At 39.5% G+C, this 18,224-nt stretch overlaps 3 protein-coding genes across 3 annotated transcripts in view; 1 reads left to right on the plus strand and 2 right to left on the minus strand.

The window, feature by feature from the left end:
* Nucleotides 1-1,400: 1,400 nt before the first annotated feature.
* On the minus strand, nt 1,401-13,440 carry LOC119727660 (hsc70-interacting protein-like). The gene is made up of 8 exons (XM_038199651.1): nt 13,161-13,440; nt 12,136-12,208; nt 11,550-11,691; nt 10,701-10,923; nt 10,217-10,430; nt 5,045-5,161; nt 4,451-4,726; nt 1,401-3,572 (listed from the first exon to the last, which is right to left on the minus strand). The coding sequence occupies exons 1-8, from the start codon at nt 13,268-13,270 to the stop codon at nt 3,399-3,401; spliced, it is 1,329 nt and encodes a 442-aa protein (XP_038055579.1). The 5' UTR covers nt 13,271-13,440; the 3' UTR covers nt 1,401-3,398.
* Nucleotides 5,353-9,868, plus strand: LOC119727659 (sarcalumenin-like). Its single transcript, XM_038199650.1, has 4 exons — nt 5,353-5,534; nt 5,966-6,250; nt 6,769-6,882; nt 7,188-9,868. Exons 1-4 carry the CDS (start codon nt 5,372-5,374, stop codon nt 8,237-8,239), a joined length of 1,614 nt encoding a protein of 537 aa, XP_038055578.1. The 5' UTR covers nt 5,353-5,371; the 3' UTR covers nt 8,240-9,868.
* A 339-nt stretch (nt 13,441-13,779) lies between the features above and the next one.
* The window catches only part of LOC119727661 (E3 ubiquitin-protein ligase HERC2-like), a 60,915-nt gene continuing 56,470 nt past the window's right edge, over nt 13,780-18,224 (minus strand). Inside the window, exons 72-76 of the mRNA XM_038199652.1 lie at nt 18,038-18,172; nt 17,510-17,672; nt 17,114-17,219; nt 16,419-16,631; nt 13,780-15,764 (exon numbers count right to left, since the gene is read on the minus strand). Coding sequence (XP_038055580.1) covers nt 15,498-15,764; nt 16,419-16,631; nt 17,114-17,219; nt 17,510-17,672; nt 18,038-18,172 — 884 coding nt within the window. The 3' untranslated portion in view covers nt 13,780-15,497. The remainder of the gene's footprint in view (nt 15,765-16,418; nt 16,632-17,113; nt 17,220-17,509; nt 17,673-18,037; nt 18,173-18,224) is intronic.

Raw genomic sequence — 18,224 nt, forward strand, 5'->3', positions numbered from 1 at the left:
GAAAAAAATCATGAATGTATGCATGATTTACTCCCTCCCTGTTTTAATTCTTGTTTTACCTTAACGTTCATGTACATAATACTCGAAGTAGCGCTAGGGAAAATTCGTTCGTCCAATTTAACAGAACGTCAATGTCTAAAAATAGTGTTGTTTATACTCTATACATGTTTATACATATTGTGGAGAATGGCATCATTAAAGAATTGACAAAAGAAAGTTACAGAATTTACAAAGTTATCAAAAAGATAAATATCGTTATGACAAATACACATGTATTATTTTTCTTGTTACATATAGTTTTTTGCGATTGCTATTGATCCTTTTTAATTATTCACGGTATGTTATCTACTTCACTAATCTGTGGATTAAATTTGAAAAAAATATATAAGCTTGAAAAACTAAACTTTAAAAGTGAATCATTTCTATTCAGAAACGCTTTTAACTCGCCCCTAGAGGTACAGAATGACGATAAACGCGCGTACCTCTAGGGGCGACCAAGAAACGCGCGTACCTCTAGAGGCGACCATAAATAAGATAAGATCGCCCCTAGAGGTACAGAATGGAGATAGAAACGCGCGTACCTCTGTGGGCGACCAAGAAACGCGCGAACCTCTAGAGGCGACCGTTATTGATCGCCCCTAGAGGTATCTGTGGTCCTCTAGAGGCGACCATAAATACGATAAGATCGCCCCTAGAGGTACAGAATGGCGATAGAAACGCGCATACCTCTGGGGGGCGACCGTTGTTGATCGCCCGTAGAGGTATCTGTGGTCATTATGTACCTCTAGGGGCGATCAATAACGGTCGCCCGTAGAGGTATAGATGACGATATAAACGCGCGTACCTCTAGGGGTGACCATAATTGCATACAATTATAGATTTTTTTTTTTAAATTGGTGATTTATAAGTTGGCGCATGTCAACTCGCTCGTCTTACCAGAAAAATGTAAGGTTTTTTTCTCCATTATTTTGTAGCACTTGTGTTCTTCCTGGTACCTCATCCACTAACAACTCGTTTAATTAACCTTTAAATAACTTTTTTTCGGTGCTTGATTTTAGTTTTCAAAGTGCCAATAATTTAGACGTTTCCCAAAAGAAATTGCTGGATAGTGTTCCAATGGCATGATCCAGCAGCAAATTTGGTGGAATTTAAGAGCAAATTCCGTTTTCTTAAATACTTTTTTTTTTAAACAGCAAGGGCTCCTAATTATTGAACTTCGGGGACAACAAATTATGTTTAAAATAACAAACAGATGTGTCAATAAATTGCTTTTGGATTTGGAAATTGTCAAATAGAAAAAAAAAAAACTTTAGTCAACTTAAATATAAACATTAACAAAATAGGAATAGCATATCAGGGTGATTCTACAAAAAAAAAAGACAAATAAAACACAAACAACATAATTTCTGTGGTGACTGGTCTGTTTAATTGTAAAACATTGCTGTCAATATTCGCCTCTTTATATTTGTACAATCTCCACCTAACTGATATTCAATTTTGATACAAAATGATCAAGCAATAGGCTTCTCAAAAAAACTGTAGGAGATGTAGATAAGATGTAAAATTAACATTGCAGAAAACAATTATCATTTGGACAACTAAACGAAATGGAATCTTCTGCAAAATGCAGGAACAAATGGAAAAAATGGAAGTAACAAAAACCTCCCTTATACTAACTCCCTTTGTTTTACTACCGGTATTTAAGTAGAAGACCAAGTCCATCAAAATCCATCACTCACTCTGATTCACATAGTGCTTCAGGACCAAATCCATTGAAATCCACCACTGGTGGTGATGGATTTTGATGGACTTGGTACACATTGCTTACAATACGTCCACACTGGACCAAATCCGTCAGATTCCACCAGCACTGCTTCAGCCCTCCCGGCCCAAGTCCATCATACTCCATCAACATTTTGTCAAACTAGCTGCAGTCTGTAAGACCATGTCCATCAAAATTCCCCAATATGGGTTGTTTTTTTTATGGAATTAGTAGGGTTAGGATTAAGAAAACTTTCATTTGTGACACCCCCCCCCCCTAAAAAAATGCTAAACTACCATTATGTTCAGTGTATCATTATCTAATCGCTACTAGAGAACAAGAGATTAAAAAATGGTGATTTATTTTTTCTTCTTTCTTGATTATCATGCGACAATTATTAACATGTTGAAGACAATAACAACCAATTATTTTGTTTAATATTTACAACAAAATACTTCAGTTGGATAACCCGCAACAACAATTATTGAATGAAATGCTGACAACCTAGCATTAAAATGAAAGGCTGAAGCAATTAATTCTCACAGATAAAACAAAAACAAAAACCAAAAAAAGTACTAAACGAAATATTATTTGTATATGAAACAATCATGATTATATTTGAATCAGCGGTAGGATACGATTAAAATTGCTGTTAGTTTATTCAGAGATTATTTAAGAAACAGTTTAAAGAATGTTGATGAGTGATTTTTGAAGAAAAAAAAAATATGATATTACTGGAACACCTCCAATAACATTAGTGGAATAAATTTGAACAATTTTTTTTTATTTGATATTTTTACGCATCATGCACATACTTTCTCTCGACTTTTCATTTTGTAAGCAATTCTGCATGACATACAAAAAAATTACAGCCTTTAACACTTTCCATCAACTGTGTGACAAAATTAAAAAAAAAAAAATTAAATAAGCATTCAATACACTATAATCTTAAGCGCGTAATGTTTAACCCCCTAATTTTTATATATTCACCTTCAACTTTAATCCAATTTTCAATATCATTCCAAGTAAATCAAGCTCTGAAGTCGATTTAACTCCTAGAAGTGTGCCAGTTTGTAGGCAAATACAAAACACAAAACCCAAAACACACCACTTTGCATAATTTAAAAGAATACAGGATTTTCTCATACAATGCACTGCATAAAAACTGAAAATCTTTATACCAGACACAATGCTGGTTTTGGATTTTTTTTAGGGTTTTTGTTTTAAAGATGACCTTTTTGAAGGTTCAAGTTTCTTTAAAGAAGCAGTTGATTTTGAAGCTTTGTCAACATTTTCAGCCAAATGTTGAAACATTTTGAAAAAAAATTAAGAAGAGGGACAATTATAGGAGCACAGCAACATTGAGCATCCCAACCATGCAAAACTTGTTTTTAGATTTAAATGCCTTTATTTCAAGATGTTTTCAGACCCCAAAAAGCTGAACTCGTATTACATTTGTGCATAAACACGCCATGTGTTACAAAACACTGCTTGGGATATGGCGGGTACGAGTAGGCACACTTCAAAGGAGTAGCAGACTGCTATCAGAACATTACACAAAGCAAATTCCGTTTCAAGTCCAACGTAATCACATTCTTACCACAACCACAAAATAGAGTTTGTGTTTGATAACTACTTAGTCTACGTCCCCCTCTGGTGGAGGTTGAGGGGGCTCAGGACCGTCCTTCCCCGCGCTGAAACTAGACTGCATCTTGGCGATGAGGTTGGCTATCTTGGGGTTACTCTGATAATTCTTGATGTTCTCTGGGTGTTGACTGACGTCGCTGAATGCCGCCATGACTTCAGGATCCTACAGAAGGGAAGGGATGCACAACCAAATTGAGGTACTATACCAACACAAACAGTACTTCAAAACTATGTGAAAATCACGAATCATAGTTGTGCATGGCTATCGCTTCAAATTAGAAAATGTGCGTGTACAATGTGTTAACAAAAATTGTGTGATGAGCAAAAGTATTAATACAAAATGCAAGAAAAACTATTTGCTGAGATTGTCGAATTTGACCTCCATAAAACTGCCTTTACTTTAACCCTTAAATCCTCGACGTTTCCAAGAAGTAACTACATGGATCTATTTTGATTTAAGACAAAAAATAAAATAACAGTTGAACAATGAAATTGACTGAAACGCGGTTTGTACCTGTGACCTTCGGATTGCCGTTCCGGTGCTGTTCCGTCCCGGAGGTCGCAGGTTCAAACCCCACTCCAGTTAATTTCTTTGTTCAACTTTAATATTATTATAATGCACCTAGTCAGTCTATCTTTGTGGTTCATTTGAAAAACTGATTTCAAAAATGCAAATTACCAACATCGAATATTATTTCACGGTACAAAATTGAGAAAGCAGACCCCAATGCACTTAAATCCATCAAAATTATACACGTATTCAAGCACACTAAGGGAAACCACCTAGTTGCATCACAATAATTGTTGATGTTGGAAAAAGAAATTGAGTGGAGCGGGGTTTGAACCTGTGACCTCCGGATTACCGGTTCTGGCGCTCAACCAACTTGTGACCAGCGCACCTTGAACTAAATGGTGAACTGCCAACACAGAGCTGGATAGCTCAGTTGGTAGAGCACCGGCGCGGCAATCCGAAGGTCGCAGGTTCAAACCCCACTCCAGTCCATTTGAAATGCCGGATTTCAGTGAAATTTGAAAACCTACCTGGAAAGCAGCCATAATCTCCGGGTCCTGCATGAATCCCTGCAGGTCATTCAGGTTGATACCGCCCGGCATTCCAGCGGCACCGCCACCGCCCATTCCCTCTCCCATTCCTCCTCCCATTCCACCAGCTCCTCCGGGAAAACCGCCCGGCATCCCTCCTGGAAAACCACCCGGCATCGCTCCTGGAAAACCGCCCGGCATCCCTCCGGGAAAACCGCCCGGAAAACCACCTGGCATTCCAGTGGGACCCCTGTTCTTTCGACGCTCTTCCTCTTCCTAGAAAAAAAAACCAGGCGATTTCATCATTTCGAAATGAAATCGCAAATTGGGTTCAAGTTGAAACTTTCTATTATTACAGGGTTAAGAGCAACTGGGATTTAAACTCTAACGGCAAGCTAAGCTATTTCTTCTATTTTTTGATGATTCCAGCATTGCAAAATGAATTGATCACTTTCCTAGTTTGCAGTCATTTTACACAAAAGATTAGGAAGTTCATAAATTTAATTCCAATAAAACTAATTTTGATGGGCCCCACTCTTTTGAAATTTGTTAACTGTAGAATCCTTGAGTTTACAGCAAGGTACGGAGCCGTACCTTTCTAGCTTTTTCCTGAGCTTCCTTGGCCTTCTTGACTCGCTCCCGCCTCTCATTGAGGTCTTTCTCTTCTCGCTTTCGCTCATACTTCCGTTTGTGTTCCGCAATTAGTTTGGCCTGAAAAGAGAAAAGGACAAACAGGTTTTTTAAGTGAAAAAAGTACACAAAATAATGAATAGAATAACAGAAAGAAACCAATGAAATAAACACAAATGATGCCAATGCATCATCACCCTGCCATCCTGCAAATGAAGGGAAAATTATGAGCTGATCCCTGATTCGACTCAAGTGTTCTTTTTCTACCGACTTAGGGGGGCTCTTTTCAACATGGCTACATACAGCGAAGACAGGTGCTTTTGTTTGGCTCAGGTTGAATGGCCAAAGAGAAGGCAAAAACGCCTGAGTTGTGGCTCCCTTTTCCATCCAACATTAGCACTACTCATCTGGGTTGGAACCCTTGCCTTGCTGACTTCATCTGTGCATTGTAAAGGTGAGGACACCCTATTTCTTCTGGGCATACTGTTTTGTTATTCCGTGTGGTTCCGTTAGTAATGCCCCAAGCTATGTTTCAATTATTCAGCACACAGTGCATGTACATGTGTGAACATGTACATGTACATGTATAGGGTACTTTAGTGTGTTAGGTGATTAACAAGCAACAAGCATTGTTGAATAAATTTGTACATCATTGCCTCCCAATTAGTAATTTTGAGAGCAGGATTTTTTCATTATGTGCCCGTGTATATGTTCAATGAAACTTCTGCCCAGCACTTGTTGAAGAAATGTTTGTCAAATTTTTTTTTTTTTTTTTAATTTAGCAATTTCAGAGAAATAAGTTAAGAGAATTTTATTTTAAAAAGGAAACACAAAGAAATTATCCCTGGCAACATCGTCTCAAATCCTTCCATTTTTCTCTTTCAGATGCCGCTCAACAGAAAGCCACGCCCGGCAAACCATCTCAAACTCAGGCACACAAACAACCCTCAACGCCTCCAGACAAACAAGGTGCAGCATCGCCCACCGATGCACCGAGCAGGAACCGAGATCACATCTTTGATCTTCTGAATCTTGACCGGGAGGGGCTGCTTCTGGATGCGGGCTTTGTCAAGGAGAGCATTGAGAAGATGAAGAAGATATACCACCAGTCTATTGAGCCGATGGCCGAGGCTTACAAGTTTGAGACCATGGGACACCCTTCCCTATCAGGTAAGATCAAACTGGAAAAACCTGGACCAGTTCCTGTTTCAATTCATGACCATCCTTGTTTGAAACTATGACTTAGGAGACTCAGCAAAGTTGAGACTTTGTCTGATTTACTTAGAAATTGCCGTAGTGTCTATGGGACGTAGATTCTGCAACTGCCAGTTGGCGCACTTGGTTTTTTTCCCGCTGTTGCCAACGACTGTATGTCATTTACTGTACTAGGATTTGGACACTTGGATTTGTTAAAAAAAAAAATCACATACAATGACCCAAAAATTGAGGTTTTGTGCATGTATTTTTTGGCAAGTTTTTTGGAAGTAAACCTAGTCAAAAGGAATCACAGAGGATTACATCTCTGAAGGTAAGGTTCCATGAAGCAAGTTGCAGGCTCAGGGTGAGTTTTTTTTTTTCAACCTGCAATGCCCGCATCTGGGTTTTAAAAGAGGCTTGTTTTTAGACGCCTTCCGGGAAAACAAATTTTAGTTTTTAATTCTGCATCCACAATTTCTTCATTGTATCAGATGGTGAGCTTGATGCCAAGCCCCTGGTGTTGTTTCTTGGGCCTTGGAGTGCAGGCAAATCATCGATGATAAACTATCTCGTTGGGTTGGAGAAGGAACAGAAACTACCAACAGGTAAAACATCAACAAACTGTCCACTTGATGAATCTGCTAAAATAATTTGAATCCCACATGCAGCAGAACTGCCTTCTCATAATTTTGAATTTGCAGAGTTATCAATCATTGGTAGTCAGCAAAAAATCCTTCAAAAGGGTTCTAAAATACAGGAAAACTGGTGTATGTCTGTTAAGTAACTTAAATCACAGAGTGGGCCTTTATTTGGCAAATGTGTGCGCTCGACAGCTCTACGAAGAGAGAGTAACTTAGCATAATCAACAGTATTAAGTATTAATGAAGGTATGATAATTGTATTGTTTCAGGGGCAGAGCCAGTGACGGCAGATTTCACGGTTATAATGCATGGCAGTCAGTACCGCTCAGTGGAAGGCCTCGTCCTAGCCACAGACGGGAAGAGGTCATTCGGCAGTCTCGAGAGGTTCGGCAACGGATTCCTCGAGAGGTTTTACGGGCTGGAGTACCCGCACAAGATGCTGCAGAAGGTGACATTAGTGGACACGCCCGGAATCATCGAGAATCGTAAGCAGCAGGAACGTGGATACCCATTCAATGAAGTCTGTGAATGGTTCATGGATCGCGCTGATCTTATCTTCGTCGTGTTCGACCCGACAAAACTAGATGTTGGGACGGAGCTGGAATCAACGTTCAAACGCTTGAAGGGACGCGAGTCCCAGATCAGAATCATACTCAATAAAGCGGACTCCATTGCACCGCATGAGCTGATGCGCGTGTATGGCGCCCTCTTCTGGAATCTTGCCCCTCTGATCAATGTGACTGAGCCGCCGCGTGTCTACGTGGGCTCATTTTGGGAGAAACAGTTTCAGTTGGAGACATACAAGGAACTCTTCTTGTCTGAGGAGAAATCTCTCTTGATAGACTTGAACAACGTGATTGAGAACCAGTTGCACAACAAGATCGCAACAATCCGTCGCCGGGCCAAAGAAATCCGTACCCACGCTCTAATAGTCAACGAATACCTGAAGAAATTCCACCGCAATAAGCCCATGGCTCTTATAGGGAATGCCGAGGACACGATGCGTGATATCGTCCAAAACCCCGGCAAGTACAACATCTTTAAGACCGTCTTAGCACAAGCAAATGTAAGTAAATACGATCTCCCCGATCCAGAGGAATTCAAGACATTTTTCGCTATCAGTCCCATCGACTCTTTTCGACCGCTGGAAAACCATTGCAGTTTTTTCTCGGGTTGTTTACTGGATCGGATTGAGCAGGCCATCTCCACAGATCTGCCCAAGCTTCTTGAAGCGATACAGAAGGAATCAGGACTGACTGGTGAGTGTAGCACTGAGGGAGGGTGTATGCAAACCAAGAAAAACATGTACAATAAACCATGATGATACCAAAAGAAGTGCAACTACATATGTGTACACGGGGACAACTGTAATGTGTACACAGTCCCGATACATGATGTCATGCTTTGATTATATGTGTGCTTAACTATGGCCAATGTGCACAAACAAGATTGGGCACTTTCGAGAGCTCAATGGACAGGACACACTGCGTGCACTTACTGGTTCATGCACGAATAGCGCCAAGTACGCATGACTAATTTTATTCCGAATGCGCACAAAGCCATAGCGTCTTTGCGTGAGCATGTGGTGCTGACGACAATGCATTTGTCTCCATTGGTCTCCCCCAACCCTCCCTTTCTTACCGTCGTTGACAGGGTACTTGTGCACGGAGCCCATGAGAGCCAGGTGGGGACGAACGCCACCATGCACCCATAAGAAAGCGCATATGTAAGTAAAGCATGACATCATTACGCCGAAATTCACTCAAGTTAAATATAATTACATGAATTCCTGCGTCCAACCATACATTTTTCGTTATCAGCAGCAACTAAAACAGTTACTGAAACTATCGCTAAAACCAACATAAGTTCTGTGGCAGCCTTGGGCAATACATGTGTGTTTGAATAAATAATGAAATGAAAATAAATGCTGAACAGTCAGGCTACTTTATCAAAGATTTGCTTTTGCTGACAAGAAACTTTTAAGTGGAGGATTGTTAAGAATCAAGTTTTTAGCAGCTTTATCCTGTCACTGCAGTGCAATTATGAGTGTGAAGTTAGATGTTTGGATGTGCAATGAAATTATGAAACTCAAGATAAAAAGATTGTACAAATTGTGTGTGATTCAAATTCCTGTGAAACAGGGTGAATGTAGGATAATGATAAAATAATTGTTTTCAAATTTAATGTGCTAAATATGGAATTGTGTCTAGTAACCGGATTATGCAGTAAGTGTAAAAATTATGTCTGTCGTATAATATTCAGTCACTTTCTTTAATTATGAAATGTACACATACAGGCAAGCCAGAGATTTCCGCACATAAATTAATTATAAAATACACAGTATTGAAAGACAGCATGTCCAGAGCAGATCTGCAAAAATAAGGTCATGGTTTGGGTTGTACATGTAAGGTGTTTTCAAAACACTGAATGTTTGAACAACTCCAGAAAATCAATGTTGATGTAAAAAAGAATTGTTGTAGAGTTGAGAAATAAAGACAAAGCAGAAGTTGTGAGCACAGTGCCTGTTCCTGCAGTGCTACCAAAACATTGCAAATTTGTTGATGAATCGACAGAATTTAACATTTATTTCTGAAAAGTGACTCGTGAGTACTAGCCTTGTTGTTATGCAGCTGTTACAAGTGATAGGCTTAGCACTTTACTGTTGTTAAATTTGATTGTGTGAAACAATATGCATCGGCTTGTTTTAAGACTTTTTAACAGAGTGTAATTATAATGGATGCCAATGTGTCTTGCTGTAATATCAATGGAAGAGTCAATTGCACAATCACTAGTTATATTAAATTTTGTACGCAGCTGTGGGAATTGTACTTTCGGTAAACTCACGTAGACCTAAATAATTTAGTAAAACATTTGTGCTCACATTGTGCTTACTACGTAATTTTATGCAAAAGAATGGAAAAAATAAAGCATTTTGTGTACCAGTTAATGACTCGTCTGTCATATGTTTTAGTGAATTTTTTTTTCTTCCTTTTTTTCTTTTCCTGACTAGGCTGATCAAGACAATGACAATGAATGTGTTCTTTAAAAGAAAAGAAATTGCTACAATTTACAACATATTGAACATTTTGACCTCAACTTCCGTCCAATCAATCATGCAGATGACAATTGTGTAAATTCTAACACGGGCGTCTGTGACTAGACTAGTCAGTGTTTGGTACCAAGACATACACACACAAAAGTGAACGTGATCTTGCAAGACTTACACGTTCTATTGTAAGTCAGTTAATCAGTCAGTCAGTGAGTCAGTCGGTCCGACAGGAACGAAACTTTCACTTACGTTTGGTTCCACCTCCTTCAGCGTAGAATAAGCCACCTCATCAAAGTCCAGCTTGCAAGCGCTCTGTAGGTTCTTAGCCGCAAGCTCCCATTGGCCCAGTAACCGATGCGCGATACCCTTCCACTTGTACCCCTGGGCGGAGTCCGGGTTGAGCTTGATGGCCTTGTCGCTGTCACGGATTGCCGCGTTGGGCTTCTTGAGTTTGATGTAGACACTGATGGAGAAAAAGAAAATATTCCAATGACCTCAAATGACCCTCAGATGACCTTCGACCTCCAATTTCAGAAGATTTTCATGAACCCCCACCCAAGGATCACTTCATCCAAGTTACATTGAAATCCATTTAATTCTGTAGACAAACATTTGAAGCAAATTTGAACAATGACTTGTAATGACCCCTACTTGACCTTTGACCTCAGTAATCCAATGAAGATGTAAGTATTTTCAACACTTAACAGCTCAATAATTTGTCCCCTGGCCCTACCCTGCTCTCTTGGCATACAGCAGCGCTGAGTGGGGGTTCTTCTCGATAGCTTCTGTGAACAGCTTAATGGCTTCGTCGAAGTTGCCGTCGCCGACGGCCGCCATGGCGAGGGATCGCTTGTCTGATGCTTCCTCCATCATCTCGTCTGTCACATCCAGTGAGTCATCCCCCATGTGCTGGGGCTCGTCTGTGTCACCTTCTATCACCCCTTCCATGTCTAGCTCTGGAAGACAGTGGGGGGGGGGGAGGGATGAAGAAGGTAAACTTTCCATGTTTTTATGCTTTCATTGAAAGGTCTATCCTCAGCATTAAAACCCTCCTTTTGTTTGATCAGTCACAGACAGTCAAAATTTATTCAACTTCCCCTGCCATGCCTTTTAGGCAGGCTAGTCACCAACAGTCAGATCACATTTCTATAGGCACACTGGCACAGTGACTAGTCATATTCCATCAACAGACAAAAACAAGTGACTGGTAGTCACAGCTGGCTTATCAATCACCTACAAAGCATAGCTGTGTCAAGTTTAATATCGATCACAACCAGTCAATCCTGCTTTATGTGAGAATGTGTGCACTCAACTGTTGCAAACAGTCACTTGATTTATTTTGACTGCCGGTTTGGCTTTGTTGAATTTGCCAGCCAGAGAGGGACGGATAACTCATTGATAATTATTTCATAAATCTGATCTGTTTTCCTGCACATATTTCTGCGACAAAAAGCAATTAATATGTCACTTCCCAAAAATAATTCTTGAATATTTTCAACCAGACTGACAAGTGAGACAAAGCAAATAGAGTTGTTTATTTGTAGCCCAGAAGATTTTTATTCCATACAGTCCCAAAACTTACCCAAATCACTCTCCTCACTGCTTGGTTCCCGTTCTGGTTCCGGTTCCGGTTCCGGTTCCGCTTCCATGGCTGGTTCCGGTTCTGATTCCATGGCTGGTTCCGGTTCCGGTTCCGGTTCCGGCACAGGTGGTGCATCTGCCGGCTTGATAATAATTAACCAAGTTTTAGTAACTGGAAAAGTTCAAATATCTGTGACAACAATGGCCAAGTTTAAGGCTGTTTTTGCTAACAATATCAAGATTTCCTTTTGTAATATGGAATCAACTAATCTGCTTGCTAATAATTATGAGTTGATCATGGAACTTGGCGTTTGAAGATTGTCATTATATTTATAGTACACTCTACAATGAGTTTATGCCAAGTTACAGAATGAAAGTGTGTCTCAAATCTTCAAACAATTACAAAATGTTCACAATTAAAGCCTACAGAACATTACAGAAATGTACGAGGCTTACGTTAGAATAGGTTATTAACCAAAAAATTATTTCTCAGGAATTAATTTGATCCCTTTTTGGATTATTCTATCATTTTAAGTTTGATTTGAAAACAAAGACAGCATGCACATGATTTATTTACGTGTACTGACCTTGCTTTCATCACTGGCGGTTGAAGTGGGCTTTTCTGTGGGCGGAGGAGGGGTGGGAAGGTTTGCACCAAGGCTGAAATAAACATTTGAAATCAAGTCAAAATTTCTTAATTTTTTGGGATGAAATTTTTTGTTGTTGAAAAAGTCGCTTTCCACTAGCCCACAGGTCAATTAATGGTGGTAATGTACAGTGGTGTTCCCTAACGTGGCGCACTTGGACGTTTCCCCCGATTTTCCTCATGCAGTGTTGCCAAACCTCTTCGAAGAAAAAACTTCAAATTCATTCAGTTAAATACTGACCAGTACCAGTACTATTTATTACCTTAATAATGCTTGCTGTTGAACCTTTGTGAACAACTTTAGTGTCATGAAATTTTGTCCGAAATTAAAAAACAGTGGCGTCCAGAAATTGGGCACAAATTTGGTCAAGTGTTCCCTAACGTGGCGCACTTGAACAAATCTCGGAAAATCCCACATTAACGTCTAAGAATTTCCTTAAAGTTGATAAATTCTGATAAATCATTATTTTCTCCACTTAAGGGCGAATTTTAGGGTTCATCGTGCCATTCGAAAAAACATAGAAAACATGTTGTAGCAGGGAATGTAAACTCAAGATTTATGAACGGGAATGTCATGAACGTTTAGAGCTTGATGAAATTTCACTTTTTGTAAAATTTGATGTTACAATTTTGCTCTAACAAGGCACTAGAGGCGAAAAATCAAAGTGCGCCACGTTGGGGGCCGGCCGTGCCATGTTAGGGTACATCAACAATATTGTAGGCAGGTAGGCCTACTCATTTAATTTAAAACGTTACACGTCAAAGAGGGCGCTGTACAATCTAGCTGGCAAAATATCGTTTACTAAAAAAAAAGCCGGCTAAATGTAGCCGGCTAAATATACACTTCCAAAATATAATTCGATACATAGACATGCAGGCACAGAAGAAAAAAAGAAGAAAAAGTTCACAAAGGAAAATAATATCACGGAATTGGTGCAGTAACAAAACGCATTAACCAACAACCACCTTTGCAGATACTCTCTGTAGAAAGCAAGCTGTGGAGAATGCAGAACGGTTGGGTTTGCCTTGCATAGCTGCACAAAGGCCTTCAACTGGTCCAAACTCGCCTGGTCCATTTCTAGACAAATTCTGGAACAGTTTCGCCTAGCTTTGAAGCGAAAAATGAACACAAAAGATACCAAGTACGTCCACCAACCTACAGTCACCAAACTACAGTAGCCCTGTAGAAGTTACCGTGACATTTTCTCAATAGCTAGGTGGTTCTTTTCGTTTGGGTCGCACATGGGGAATTTTTTTAAAGTCTGGTGCGTTCCAACTGCATGCGCCCATATTCAGTATTCAAGACCCACTGAGACAGGGCACAAGACCGCAGATTTTCTAGAAGTTTTCAGGGGACTTCTGAAAAAAAATATTTTGTAAAAAATTTCTAATGTGACTATTCCCTTTTCATCACTTTTATGTTACATGTAAAACCCACAATGTTTCATTTCCTTTTGTAAATTGAGAACACCTTTCAAGTTTCACATTCAATGCTAATACATTTACTTCAAAGGGCGCCCTCTGTCGTTTTTTATTGAAAAGTGGCAGGCAAATCCAAAATGAAACTCAATACTGCTCTACGTTGTACAGCCTCGCATACTTTATGCTTTTGCATATTTTATTACTTTTCACAATTATTTCACATTTTTGACAAACATTTACATTGTTTCACATTGGGAAAATACATACAGGTTTTGTCAGCAATGCAAGGGAAAAATCATAGCGATAAACAATTCTTCAAAGAATAAATATTCGCCCATAAACAAAACTATTCCAATTTCTTTTCTTCCTCAAACTTTTACCAGCAACACTCATACTATAACACTTGGCCAAATAATAATAATAATTTTGTTATCAAATGAAAACTATTTTTTTTTTGGTTTAATTTTCCTTGCATTTTCACATTCTATGGCTATTTTTTTTCTCCAAATACTTCTAAAAACTTAACTTTCAGCTGCAAAAGAATTCCTCTGCCTTCTTACAAATCTATTCTAAGAATATTCCTTTCAATCATTCTTGTGCCTGAATTTTCTTCTTTTTTGGAGGAGGGGTTACTACTAAGCACCAAAACAGTTCATACAAACATTGCAACTTTTTTTGCTAAGCATACAAAATATTTTAAATGACTTCTAGGTTTTGATAAAAATCAACACCGATAAGTATATAAACACAAATTAAAAAGCCAACGAAAAGTTTATATTATAGGCCTAGTAATGCTTTCTCTGATAGTATATTTATTATCATGAACAAATCTTGTTCACATATATTTATGGCAAAAGGAACAAGAAGTTTTAACAAGAAAACAAAACAAAAACAAAAGGACATTTTTTCTCGTACCTTGTCATCCAAGGCGATAGAGTTAACCAATGCAACATGTTCAACATTGAATAACCCAATATATATTTCTGTATATTGGAACTGTACATTTGTCACAATTGCATCATATTTTTTAACTTTATGCTGCATTGATTTACAAATTGACACAATAAAAATTACAAACATTGCATGCATCTGAGTTACTCTTGGTTTCGGAATATCAACTTAACACCTACAAATACTGATTAAATTACAGTTACTGCGTTTTTTCGTTGTAAAATATGAAAGCTTTGTTCTACTTTGTCCAACACTTTGGCAATTTTCGCCAAGTGTATCCACTACTTTTTGCAATTCACCAACAAGGCTTACGTGGATAAAGTCTATTTTTCACATTGCTCTGAGTAAACCTATTGGTTATACACCGACATTAAAACGTTTTCTTTAATGCATACAGATTCTAGTAACGACAAACAAATTCTGCACAAGTGCTTACTTTAATAATGCACTTTCACTGTGCATTTTAACATGAACATTTCTTGTTTTAGTGGATATCCACAAATCAATTTTAAGTGCCTTGAAATCATTTCATATTTCGTTTGGCACTGATTACTTTCACCCTAAAACTGTGAACATTTTTGCAAGACGGCTCATAACTGAAATAATGTTTCTGACCTTTAAATGTCTTGCAAAGCTTCTCTTCCATTAAATTCTTGCCATATTTCATTTTGAAAGGACACATACATGTATATGATGAAAAAAAGGCCATGAATTCCACAAACATTTTGCAACTTGCACTTTGATACGGGCATTGGGAATAGCATATTTATCTTGCATTATCAAAAGCAATAACATAAACCTATTAATATTTAACAGACATCTTTAGTTAGCACACCAGCTGCTGAAAATAATTAGGGGACTCCAACTTTCTCTTGTAGATAAACTGATTTCAAACTCAATTTCTAATTTTATAAATTACAAGGATTCTGATCAACAGGTAATTTCCTCCGATTCGGGAGCACTGTCCAACGCGTCAAAGTCGTCACTGTCATCATCGCTGGAGTTTCCCCCGGCCGCCTCGCCAGTCAGCGCGATGCGGGCGTAGTCGTCCGTGTCGATGGACTTGCAGAAGTAGATGGCATACTTGAGCTTCTCGCGCAGGATCTCTCGGCAGGAGTAACGGGGCAGCTTCAGGAGGAAGAAACAGGTGTAGGACTCGGGGAGGAAGAAGTCAGGTGGGCTGTACTTGTCCAAGACCTGGAGACGAGAAGAAAATGACTTAGTTTATGGAATAGTGGACAGCACTATGTGAACACTCACAAGAGCTCCAGTGTATAGGACAAACTACATGTGCACAGTGATATGCACGCGTATGGCATGGAGTATGGGCTCCGTGCACAAGTACCCCCTCAATGGTAAGAAAGGGAGAGTTGGGGGAGACCACTAGGAGGGACATTCAAACACATTGCCAATGGTGCCTGATGCTCATGTGAAGACGCTATGTCTTTGTGCACTCTCAGAATAAAATTGTTAGTGCGTATTTCGCACCGTACCAGTACACGCATGCAGTGTGTCTCGTCTACTGTTCTTTCGAAATTGTGTCCATACAGAACATATTTTCATTTTATGTGCACAAATCCATAGCATCTTTGTGAAAGTACCAGGCAGAAAGTGGCAATGGTGCTCAAGAGTTCTTCAGATCATTCTCTTTGTCAACATTGAGGGGGTGCTTGTGCATAGAGTCCATGAGTGCATGCACTATTGGGTCTGTGCAGCAATGGTTGAGGGCGCTATGCTGTCCTTCCCACCAAGCGAGGGCGCTTCTATAAAACTGATAAAAACTAACCAAAGTTAAACCAAACTCAAAAGAGGAGAGGAAAAAATCATCACACAAAAGAAAATAATACATGCCTGCAGAACAAAATCCCGTCCCCTGAAGTCGGCGATAGTGCGGGGCAGGCGCGTCCGACCCCAGACAAAGCGGAGGAACAAGGAGCGTTCCGTGTTCGTGAAGTCCTCCATGACTTCCCAGAACCACTGGACGAGGGGAGCTGCAGCATCGATGCCCTTGTAGGTAGCGACCGACTTGAGGAGATGCAGGGGGATGTCTGGGCTTCCGCAGACCTGACAGAAGAAACACGTGAGAGGAATTCTTCATTACAATTTACAATAATCAAATTTTTACACGGCTCATTCCATCAAAATGAGGAACGAGTCAGAAAATCTCATTGAATTTATTTTAACTATTCCATGCAAAATATGTTAAACATATTGTGTAACAAGCGTTTGGTTGATACCAGACACACTTGGTGTCAAAGGGTCAGGTATTCCCAGTGGTACTTTCTGTACCTTAAATTTTGCTGACCAAGGTTCGAATCCTAGATTAGGTTTTCAGTCCCAACCTGATCCCCCTCCTTTTAACTACATCTTTCTTCATCATCTTGTCTCCATCGGTTCATTCAGTATAACAGACAACAAATAAGGGATCGTCGGTTTTGATCCAACAGACGTTATTATAATCACAGTGTGAAACCGCACCCGCTCTCTGAGACAGAATTTCACAACGTACGGATCTGCCAACAACTTTAGCATTTCAAGGTTCTTACCATGGTGTCGAGTTCCGATCCTGTGAAGAGTGAGAGTAGGGGTACAGGAATGACCCTGGCCATGCCTTCCCTTACCCACTGCACCTGCTCATCAAACTCATGTAACCTGAAGGACAAAACGATGAGAGGATGTTAAAATTCTGTGACGTAAATCAAACCAAGTACTTCATGTTTGATGTGCCAAGAATGACCCAAGTCGTGGAGTTTTACATGAGTCCAACCATAGCAACCTTGTGAATATCCTATCGCAGGCTCTGGAACAGCGCCGAGTTTACAGTCCTTATTACATAGGTTGGTGAAGGGGAAACTCAACATTAACAAAATATGAAACCTAGACAGGAGTGTTTTTTTTCAAAAGGGTGATTTCCAATTAAGCAGCAGTATTTTTTAACTAACCTGTAGTTGAGGGCTGCTCTGACATATTCATTCCTATTCTCCAGTGTAATATGTGCATGCTTGGTGCTCAAGGGGACGTCCATGCCGGTAGCGCTAGGCGTACTGAAGGACATGTCCATGGATAGGAAGGCTTCAGGCTCCATGTCACGGATACAAATTAGACCTAATTCAGTGAGGAAAACACAAATTGTAAATCTTGGCATATCCAAGAAATCAAATTCGTAACAAGGTAAAAAAAAAAAATAAAAGAAGACAAACCCACAGTTTGTGGTGTGTTATGATTGTTATTAATATAAACAAAATAATCTTAACAGTAAATTGGCATTATCCTGTACATATCTTAGGCACATTCAAGGGACAGACTCAGATTTCAATTCCCATAAAAAAAATCAGATGATTTTTTTTAGATAGGAGAGTGAGGTGGTCCCAAGCCTCATAAGACATCATAACTAGAAAATATTACGCCTTTTATAATATATGTCCATATATTTACCCCATCCTGTTCTGGGCCAATATTTGTTATATTACCTGGCATATAGTCCTTGTCCACTTCTGTGAGATCAGTGACAGTCAGGGGCATGCCGGCTAGCTGCTTCCAGACCGGCTCGGCTAGGGAAAGGCTGAGGGGACTTCCGGTACGGATAGCAATGCCGATCAAAATACCTAATGGAAACACAAAAGGAAAATTATGGGAAATCAATGGGCTGTCAAACAA

Source organism: Patiria miniata, unplaced genomic scaffold (genome assembly GCF_015706575.1).
Source record: "Patiria miniata isolate m_02_andy unplaced genomic scaffold, ASM1570657v1 HiC_scaffold_20, whole genome shotgun sequence".
NCBI lineage: Eukaryota > Metazoa > Echinodermata > Asteroidea > Valvatida > Asterinidae > Patiria > Patiria miniata.